This window comes from Numida meleagris, chromosome 22, assembly GCF_002078875.1.
Source record: "Numida meleagris isolate 19003 breed g44 Domestic line chromosome 22, NumMel1.0, whole genome shotgun sequence".
NCBI classification, from domain to species: Eukaryota; Metazoa; Chordata; class Aves; order Galliformes; family Numididae; genus Numida; species Numida meleagris.
The window spans coordinates 1,835,473-1,845,387 of NC_034430.1; the positions used below are offsets into that span (position 1 = coordinate 1,835,473).

Here is a 9,915-nt window from a genome sequence, read left to right on the forward strand (position 1 = left end):
CCCCCCGCCACCTCCGCCTCCATAAACAGAAAAATCACCCTCTACGTCTTCTCTGCCGCACCTAATGAGAAGTGCAGAGTAAGCAGCAGGACCAGGCTGGAGCCCAGTGACACGGAGGACACTTAATTCACATTTAACACCACAACGCCAGGTCTCATGGATGAAAGCTCTCAGCCCAGGGCTCTCTGGAGCACGTACTTGGTCTTGGAGAGGCAGGGAAGGAAGCAGCTGCTACGCCTGACCGCAGGGAGACGCCTTCCCCAAGGCTGCCAGGACGTGTCTTTCATCCCCATGAGTTTCTCCTGGGACTGTGGGATTGTCACGCCCAAGCAAGACAAAGCCGTGAGCCCGCAGCAAACTTTCTGCAGGACAGTTACGTTGCCACAGCCAGCCCTGTCTGTACTTGTCCTCCCCTAGGTCTCAAGGAGCTGTGAACTGTGTGCTCTGGTTTTTGGGCTGAGCCTGGCTGTGGACCTAACACAGCAGCTCTGCTGATCTCTGCAGCAGTATTGGCTTTAAAGCTCCGGTATAAAAATACAATTCTCACTCTGTTCCCAGTATTAGTATTTCCCCTCGCTTTAATAGTTGAAGGAGGAGTAAAAAAGTAATCGGGGCAATTTTCATTACAAATCATTTCTTCCAAAAATAAATATATGAGCACACTAAATCAGAATTGAGACCAGCAGGAGCCAGCCTGTGGTCGACAAGAGCAGGACCAGTAAAAAGGCTCTGTGACAGTCTCTGTCAGTGTGACTGGGTGCTGAAGCTCTCCTGAGTGCCACGCGATGCCCGCACGAAGGGCATGTCCTGTCTGTACTTCATGGCAGTGGGTGGCTGGCGCCTGAGCAGCTGGTCACCGCTGTCCATGGGGTCAGGGTCATCGTAGATGGTCGAGATGAGGACAGGAGTATCTCTCCGTGGCTTTTTCACCTTGCTGAATGTTGGCAGTTTCTCCCCATGGTACCTAGAGGGAAGCAGGTGGTGTTGGGTCCGACAGCGCTGGGGCAGTGGGACACCCTCATAGATCCAGGCTGTCTCCACCGCATGTTATAAAGGAGGAATGGGCAGAAACGGTGCAAGTGTTCTGTCCTGGAGCCATCTCACAGACAGGAACAAGAGCCAGCCCTCACAGTGAGATATAGCACTGAGCAAAGCTGACAGAGAAGGCAGAAATAAGGCATGCAAATCTCGCTCAGGCCACCTGAGCTTTTCCTACAAGAATACCATAGCAGACGTGACCCTTAACTCCCAAGCACAGATCTCCCTCTGCGTCTGTGTGCTGAAGGAACCTGTCAACAGTTTCAGTTCTTCTGGCCTAACAACACAAGCCCTTTCAAGAGTATTGGACTGTCAGGAAGTGCAGTGCAGTCAGCTCTGGAGTGCTGTGGCAGGCCCTCGGGACACAGCCTTACTGCTCTGGCTCACACTCCACTCTTTTCAAGCCAGTTTGCTGCAGATCGCAGGCAGAGGCTCCCAACACATAGGCTGGCAGGGGAGGACAAGGTACTTACCCCAGACCTCTCTTGCATCTGGGATTCTGACCCTCGTTGTCAAGAGCTTCAGCCATTCCAGAGTTGTTGCTCCCCAGTCCCAGCCCCTCTGTCCAGCCCTGCTGCTCCAGAACCTTCCTGCCAAAGCCCTGGGAGAGCAGAAAAAGAGTCATCAAGTTGTTGGACAAAGCCCACCCTCATCTTCCCAGAACCTCCCTCCCCAAGACCCACATATTTTGAACATCACCAGTGCAGCCTTTCCTCGACCACTCTGTATCCAAAGCTCACCTTGGTGTATCTCTCAAAGGTGCCAATATGCTGCCCTGATGTAGACCCATCCTCCAAACCATCTCGAAGTCTCTGTTCCAGCCACATCTGGACTGAGTCACGAGCATCCTTGTCGCCTCCATCTAGGGAAAAAGAAGCAAGAGTCAGAGTAGCACAGCTCAGGAAAGCTATTTCCTGCTGTGATTTCCCCTAGAGCACCACCCAACAAGGAGGCAGAACCTGTTCTTTTTGGCAACTCTCACAGCCAAAAAATGTTCTTTCAAGTACAGTGACGTCTTGGATGCTTTCAAAGGATGATTGAGTTCCCCACGTCAAAAATTCTGCAGGTTCTGTCCCAACCTCCTGTTTCCTAAGTTTTTCCAAGCTTAAATACCTTTGTCATAGTAGATGCTCATGTCCACATCCCAGTCATCTGCAGTCTGCTCATCAAAGTCTGCCAAGAGAAGAAAAGCATTGGTTTTGGTGATAGCTGTGGAAGTCTGACACAGAAGAGCTGCTAGCTAGTGGCCAAGCCCTTTTTTCTCTAACGAAATGGGAAGGAATGGGTATTAGAGTATGCAAGCCACAGTGCTTACAGAATAGGCTTCTAGTAGGACCAGCAGGTCCCTGAGCCATCAGACGGAACCTCTTCAGGTTTTGTCATCAAGGGAAGGTTTAAAAAGTGATCACACAGTGTCCATATCTGCAGCTGAACTGGAAGGGTTATACTCGATTTACCTGCTTCTGTCAGGCTGGGCCCCCAGTCCCCAGCTTGTGGTGGTTAGTTTGTAGTTCAGTGACACAAACACCAACGTTACCTCCGTTCTCCTCCCGCCAGTACTGAGCATCTGTGTAGAAGACAAGGCCTGAGCCTCCTTTCTCCCACTTCAGCTCAATCTCCTCTTCAAATAGCCGCTCCTCCACACGATCCTGCTTGGTCACATCCTCATGCAGAGCCTCGTGTCGCTCCCATTCCTCACAGGTATCATTGTCCTGCAAAAGAACCAGCAAAAGGTGGGTGACAGCAGCAGCACAAAGCCTCCTTTTCACTTCCCTGACCCTCATGGTCCACTGCAATGCCTTTACTATAGAACACCTTTGTCAACAGAGCTCGTTTCAGCCTGCTGTTTTCAGGCACTGACATGATCAGCACTGATGACCTCATTCCCCTGACTAATGCCATCTTCAGAGTCAGCAGACAGAAGTGGTGAAAAATACCACATCACACCCACTTCACAGCATGCTTTCAGCGGCGTACCTGATCTGTAACGCAAAGATTCCCATATTAGGAGCAGGTGTGTTGTACATAAAGTCAGCACTAGCAACAAATTAATTCCACTCAAGTAGATCCCTAAAGAGATTGTATCGGTTCCAGAAAAGAAGTTTGCTGGCACAGCCACAGATCAGATTGACAGCTTTACTGCTGTCTGCCCAGCTTTGGGCACAGCCCTTCAAGGGAGACATTAACCAACTAAAGAATGTCCAAAAGAATAGCTAGAGATCCAGGAAACGGAGCCTGTGAGAAATGGCCAGAGAAGCAGACTTGCTTAGTCTGGAAAAGAAAAGACCGAAGGCAGCTGTTGAATAAAAAGTTTTTAAAGGAAGGAACAAAGTGTTCTCTGTGTCCACTGTTGCTAGGAGAATCTAATGGAATAAAACTGCAGCAAAGATTTGACATACAAGTTAATTCTGGTGTATAATGGCATGACAGCCAAGAACGGGAATGGCTTGCCTCAGGACTGCAGTGCCTCTGTAATAACAAAGATTTGGGAGAACAGGCTAGACAGGCGTCTGCTGGGGGGAGCAAGATAGTCTCTGGAGAGCCAGACCAGCCCAGTTTTCTAGATGTCTTTGTCAAGAAAGTCATTTTTCTCCAAATGACTAACTTGTATTGCAGGAGCATTCAAGGTCAATCATTTGCACAACTCTGCGTGTCGTTTCCAGAACACTAATGTGCTCCCCAGTCTCCAGCCATCTCATTTACAAGCAACAGCAGAGCCAGACCAACCTGCCACGCAGCAGGCAGAGGTCCCCTCCTGCAGCACCAGCCACAGCCTGGGCTCCATCCTCAGGACTGAGCGATTTGTGCTGAAATCGTAAAGCAGCTTGACTTCGACAAGCACTACGTGCACCAAGGAGCTCAAGATGTGAACAACCACATTTAACGTCATTTTCAAACAAGTTGACTTTACAATACAAGTAAAAGATTAAAAATTAGCTCTAAGAGTTATATCAACTCTCTCAGCTTCGCAACGCGACATCTAACCTCAGGCAGCACTACAGAAATCCACTTACATCATCCGAGTGCGACTCCTCTTCCTCCTTTTCCTGCCCCACCTCATCTTCCTCAGCACTGGCTGGATCAGTCGCCTCAGATCTTGCCACAGGCCCCTCGTCCTCTGTGATCTCATCCCCCGTGGCAGTGTAAACTCTTTCTTCTTCGATAACAGTCTCAGTGTCCTGGTATTCAAAAGGCACATTCCCATACCTCCGGGATGAGCCTGTCTTCGGGAAATCCAGCTGCAATTTCTTGATGATCCTGGGAGGCAGCCTGCAGGCGCGGATCAGCTCCAGGAAGACTTTCAGAGGAGTGCCCACATTCCCGAAAGGCATGAAGGAAGGGGGGTTGAACTCAGGCAGTCGCTTTAAGTCCGCTTCTGCGACAGTTTCGCCCTCAGCCCTCGTGTCCGCTCCACTGGGAAATGTCTCCGTGCCTGGAAGGGAGAAGGAGCGATCTGGGGAGGGAAAACACACACCTACACCAGAGAGGGGCAAACTGGGGCCCTCCTGGGAAGGAGTAGCTAGAGGATCAGCCCCCAAACTGACTCTGCTTGCCCCATAACGGACGTTAAGGAAACTCCATCAGGGCTTGGGGGGAAAGGGGAGGGCGGGACCCCGTGCTCAACGGGCCCGCAGGGGAGGCCCAGACGTACCTGTCCCGGGGCTGAGGCGGACCCTGCGGACAAGGCAGCGGCCGGGCAACGAAGTGCCGCCGGGCCCGACCCAGCGCCTGCCCGAGTACATGCGGACGAAGCGCCGGGCGCGGCCGGGCCGCACAGCCACCGGGCAGCAGCAGGTGTCGGGCGCCGCGGCCTGCCCATCGCCGCCTCCCGCCGACGGGCGCTCGGGACGGTGGCGGTAGTGGAAGCAAAGGAAACCGCCGGCCTCCAGGAACTGGCTGAAGTAGGCGCGGAGCTGAGCGGAGCGCAGCACGGCCGGGATGCCGCTTACCAGGCAGTACCGGGCAGCAGCGGCGCCGCCATTAGGGATTGTGCAGCTGGGCGCCGCCATCTTGTCCGCCGCGCGGTGCGTCACGAGAGCTTGGTGCGCACTTATGACGTCATCAAGAGATCATCAGAGAAGAGGGCGCCGCCTCGTGGCGGGGAGGGGGTATTGCAAACTCTGGGGTCAGCGGGTGGGGGGGGGGCCTCCCGGTGCAGCCTAACCCTGGGGGCCGGGAGGAAGCGCTTGGCTTGGGCTTTGGCTTTGACTTTTCCTTTTCCCTTTCCTTTCCTTTTCCTACGCTTGGTAAAGTCGCAGCTCTGAGAGCTCCTGGGAGCGGCAGTGGGATGGAGGCACTGGGGGCTTTTCCCTGTGCCTTTCTGCCTGCCTGCCCGCCACAGGGTCACTGTGCCAGTGGAGCTACTGGGCGCCCCACATGCAGTGACTCACGCGCATGTCACCGTGCTGAGCAGCTCGTGGCTGGCGTGGGCCTGCGGAAATCACCCGGTGACTCATGCGCTCCTTCCCCTTGGAAAATGGCTGTCAGGGGCTGAGATCGCCTTGGAAGCAGCCTGCTACTGTTTGGCAGCAGGAGTGGAGGGACAGATGGGCAGAACGCTCTGTTCTCCTACGGGGCTCCCAGCTCAAATGCGATGTGTTTCAGTGGGTAGGAGGGTGATGGGGCACTGGGAGACCTTGTCTGGCTCCACCAGGCACCTCGGCGGGGCCGTGCATGGCACACGGGCTAGTCTCCATGCCTGCTGACGGCTGTGTGCACAGCCAGGTGAGTCAGCACCCACCTCCTGCCTCAGCACCTCCGGGCGTGGCTGCGTGCATGAAGGAAGGTGCAGCGTACAGACGGGCTGCGGTTCTGCTGCCTCGGCAGATTTCTCTCTGCTGGGTGCACAGGGGAGTGTGTGCCACGGGGCTGTGAATCAGACAGCTCCTGTGACCACATCGCAACGCTCCCCTGTGATGACGGGGCAGAAGGATTTCACTGAGAGCCTGCGGGGAAAGTCTCTGTCCCTGCTCGTTCTGGTGTCCTTTCCACACCAGGCCTACAGCCAGTATTTCTATAAGTCTGGAATCCCAGAAGTGTAACACCCACCCTGGAAGTCACCGCCGCCATTTTCCAAAATGTAAAACATTTTATTAAAAAAATAATTTACTGCATCTTATATACAAACCAAAAGAAGGCCCACTCATAAAATACTGTCATCTAATGCTTTACAAAAGCTGCAGACAGGAGAAGCGAGCTTTCCAGACATGCTACATGTTTAACCAGCTGTAACTCAAGGCAGGGACATTTCTTTCTGCCACTAACAGTTCTGCTCGTTTGTTCAGTGTCTATAGCTCAGTGTCTCGCTTGCTGTCACAGGAACAGAGGCAAGCCCACAGCCTGAGCCATTCTCAATATTACTAGAAGCACCTTTGTGGTGTATAGGTAGGATCAACTCCCTGATGTCCATGCAGCATTATTTGCCATACATTTCGCTGCTCTTAGGTAATCCATTGCTCTGTGAGCAATCCTGTTGCAGCTCATGGCATAATAGAGACAAGATGCAATCTAATGAAAGGCAGAAGGCATTAATTTGGCTGGCTGCACACCTGGTAAGATTTTATACGTTTCCCTCTTGGTGCCTGAGGAAGATTCTTTCTGAATATTTCCGAGATTTCATGCACAATAGACATTGGCCAAGACTTCAAGACCTAATTTCTTACTGTTTGCACTTGGCAATATTCTACAAGCGATTCCACTGAAGACAAGATACTCAGCACCCCTAAATACCACTACCACAGAGTTGAGCTGTCATGGGCAGTGAGTTGAGGTCAAACCTCATCTCTTGGAGTTAACAACAAAACACACATTGATTTTAACTGAATCAAGGATTCATTGAGATAAAATAAAAACTGGAGCAGGCTCTAACTCAGCCTGCCCTGTGTCACAGGGCTGGCCTGTTTGCTGGCAGCTGAGTACCACCAGCTACAGAACAGGGAAACAGCCACACACACATTCACGCTCCCTGAAACTGAGACTGGCAGAGGTGGAGCAGGAGTTGCCATAAACATCTGCTGAATCAAAGCTGCTTTCCCCTGTGCCCTGCTACAACCTTGCTGGACCCTACATCTTAGTGAGAGGCACATGCAAAGCCAGTTCTCTGTGGAGCTCAGAGCGCCTGTCCTCCTGAATTCCTGCTCCCCAGTTCTCTCTGCTGCCCTGCGAGGTGTTTGCGAGCATCCACAGGGCTGTGGCAGATCATGGCAGCTCAGAGAGCCATGCGTGGTGAGGGAGGCAGCTGCCAGCTGGTGATTTCATACAGCATATCCACGATGAGCTCAACAATGTCTGCATTGCCAATGATGGGCCGGAAGAAGAGGTCTGTGATGAGGGCAGGAGGGATGGATTTCAAGGTGGAGGTGATCAGCAAAATGAGGGAAAAGCGATCCTGGTCCTCGGGGTGCAGGATCCGCACGACTTCCTGAAGTGCTCGCTCGGCTTCCCGCTGGAGGCTCTCAATGTACAGGGAGGCCGTCAGCCCTGGGACGTCTGCCAAGAGAAAGGAGGAAAATCATGTGAGGAGGAAGGCTGGAAAACAGCTCTAGGTTTCTCCTATCTCTTTCCCCGTATCTTGGAGAGGACCTTGGAGTGGCACATGAATGATATGTATTTTCAGGGCTGTTGTGTTGAGGGAGCAAAAATAGTTAACAGGGCAAACACAAGCTTTATAGCGTACGTCCCAAGGTTGTTTGTTTGCAAGGTGAGAAGGTCTCTGCTTTTAAACACTGCATTCAGTATCCCTCCTCCCTGGTTCCCAGCTGTAAACTGCATTGTTGGTGTTAATGATAATGTGAGCGGCTCTTTCTGCTCTCACACACACTCTTGCCCAAACTCTGAGTGACTCCAAGCCAAGAGGTGTGTTTTCAGATGCTAACTCATGCAGGGCTTTCTCTTGCCACCAGCAGGCAGAGCTGGGAGGGTTGAGCACTCACCAGGATTAAAGAGAATGGCTCCCTTCAGGTAGGCGTATTCTTTAGGGCTCAAGTCCAGGCTCCAGAAGGTGTTGAGGCTGCACTGCAGCCACTGCACAGCAGCCAGCATGGGCTGTGTCCACTCAGGCTCCTGCCTTTTGCTTTGGCCATCAAGGAGGATCTTCTTGAGCATGCTGGGGGCTGGGGTCTCCATCACCTCAAACGTCACCGTCTCCTGGACCAGCCCCAGGAGGAAGAGAGGAACCCAGCAGCTGTCCAGCAGCAGGAGCTGGTCCCCTCGCGGCAGCAGGTGGAAGGAAGGGAGGTTTTTCATGAAGCTGATGGTTTTCACCAGCACGTCGGAGGCAGCCTGGCAGGTGATATGGGGTGTCCGGAGGCAGACCGTCCAGCGCTGGTGGCAGGGGCAGCGCTGGTGAGGTGGGCTGTGGTCCAGGTTCTGGCTGAGGAGGGTGTAGAGAATGGCTGAGTGTTTGTCTTCATGCTGGCACTGACACTTCTCGCAGTCCATGTCCATGCTACTGGTCATCTGAGTAGAACCGGGAGTCCTCTGTGAAACTCCGCAGATGGGAGAGACCTGTAAGCTTCGTCCCCGTCTCAGCCTGGGAGCGACCTGTCCTCCCTGCTCTGCCAGCACATGGCTGTTCAAACAAGCTCTTATAAGGCTCGGTCACAAGTGGAACACCCCTTCCCAGCCTTGACCGCTCTGTGATTAAGCGGTCCTCATTAAAAAAAAAAAAAAAAGACACACAGCTGTCCCCAGACTGATTGGCTGGTACCAGAAAGTTCTCAGCATGGCGTCAATGGCCGTTTTCTCAATGAAACACCAGCAGCCGTGGTGCAGGGATGGGGCAGCGGGTTGGGCAGCCTTATCGCAATTACCCAAACAGTATAAACAAAGTCATTAACCCGGGCTGTACCATGGCACCAAGGCCCCACGCTGCAATCAGGCTGCGCTATCTGGCAGGTGTCACTGCCAAGGAGTTCACACACACACACACAGTGCTCGTCTGGAGCGAGGACCCTATGGCAAATGGCCTGTGTGCTCTGGCCTTGGAAAGAGCAACCTGGAAGTCCTTTTATCAGCAGATGTTTGCCTAACCTTGTTGACAAGAGATTCATGCTGTTACAGTTAAGGAAGCCGGTGAATTGAAAGACTAAACCTGAGGCAGCGCCCTGTGTGCCGCAGGAGAAATGCTGGGTAGGTGAGAGCAGGGTTTATAGATTTTTACCTTGAATTGCTCAGGTATTTGTATGCGTTGAACAGCAGAAGGGAAGTGGCAGCATGCAATTACTGATTTCAGGAGGGCCTGCGAGGAATTCCTCACTCAGGAGGGTCTGGTGAACCCTGCGGGGATGGGAACAACTCACCTTAAGGGCACACAGCTCTTTATGCACAAACAAGAGGGAACCAAGGGCCACATTTATAGATTTTCACCACAAAACTCCCAGGTATTTGTGTCTGTTGGCCAGCAAAAGTTGGTCCAGGGAAGTGGCAGCATCTGCTGACTTCAGGGGGCCCTCAGGCAGTGTCACTCTATGGGGATAAGGACAACTCACTCTAAGGGCACACAGCTGTTGGTGCAAACAAGGAGTGAAACCAGCAATGGGGGACAAGGAGAAACCCACAGCAGCCAGCAGGGACTGGTGTAATCTCTCCCCGCTGCAGACCACAGGCCCTTTGCCCCACTTGGGCCTGGACAAGTGGCTCTTTGAACAACACGGTGACTCTGGAGAGCATTCAGGCCCTCTGTGCGAGGTCAGGAACTGCGAGATGTAAACAACCCCGCCCGACCCCGGGCCCCGACACCCCATCGAGCTTTCTGGAAAGGCCCAGGCCCGGCCGTCGCTATAGCAACCGAGCCCCGCGCCACTCTTCCCGCCTCTCCGCCCCGGCTACGGCCTTGACCAATCAGCGAAGGCAGCGGCGTGGCCGAGCGTTGCGATT

General features: G+C 53.2%; 3 protein-coding genes and 1 long non-coding RNA gene across 5 annotated transcripts in view; 1 reads left to right on the forward strand and 3 right to left on the reverse strand.

The window, feature by feature from the left end:
• The window catches only part of GPN2 (GPN-loop GTPase 2), a 5,438-nt gene extending 5,024 nt beyond the window's left edge, over positions 1 to 414 (reverse strand). The window contains exon 1 of the mRNA XM_021375529.1: positions 62 to 414. The gene's annotated coding sequence lies outside the window, so the exon portion shown is untranslated. The remainder of the gene's footprint in view (positions 1 to 61) is intronic.
• Positions 561 to 5,080, reverse strand: GPATCH3 (G-patch domain containing 3). Of its 2 annotated transcripts, none has more exons than XM_021375525.1 (7): positions 4,691 to 5,080; positions 4,053 to 4,492; positions 2,576 to 2,750; positions 2,152 to 2,211; positions 1,779 to 1,900; positions 1,512 to 1,639; positions 561 to 964 (listed from the first exon to the last, which is right to left on the reverse strand). In XM_021375525.1, the coding sequence occupies exons 1-7, from the start codon at positions 5,046 to 5,048 to the stop codon at positions 745 to 747; spliced, it is 1,503 nt and encodes a 500-aa protein (XP_021231200.1). In that variant the 5' UTR covers positions 5,049 to 5,080; the 3' UTR covers positions 561 to 744. The 2 variants fall into 2 exon arrangements, with proteins under 2 accessions (XP_021231200.1, XP_021231201.1); XM_021375526.1 differs by having other exon boundaries at positions 4,053 to 4,471; positions 4,691 to 5,079.
• On the reverse strand, positions 5,377 to 9,844 carry NR0B2 (nuclear receptor subfamily 0 group B member 2). The gene is made up of 4 exons (XM_021375555.1): positions 9,597 to 9,844; positions 9,200 to 9,315; positions 7,971 to 8,517; positions 5,377 to 7,527 (listed from the first exon to the last, which is right to left on the reverse strand). Exons 3-4 carry the CDS (start codon positions 8,494 to 8,496, stop codon positions 7,247 to 7,249), a joined length of 807 nt encoding a protein of 268 aa, XP_021231230.1. The 5' UTR covers positions 8,497 to 8,517; positions 9,200 to 9,315; positions 9,597 to 9,844; the 3' UTR covers positions 5,377 to 7,246.
• LOC110387429 lies at positions 7,538 to 8,711 on the forward strand. Its single transcript, XR_002432486.1, has 3 exons — positions 7,538 to 7,998; positions 8,125 to 8,326; positions 8,474 to 8,711. It is a non-coding gene; the product is annotated as an uncharacterized LOC110387429 (long non-coding RNA).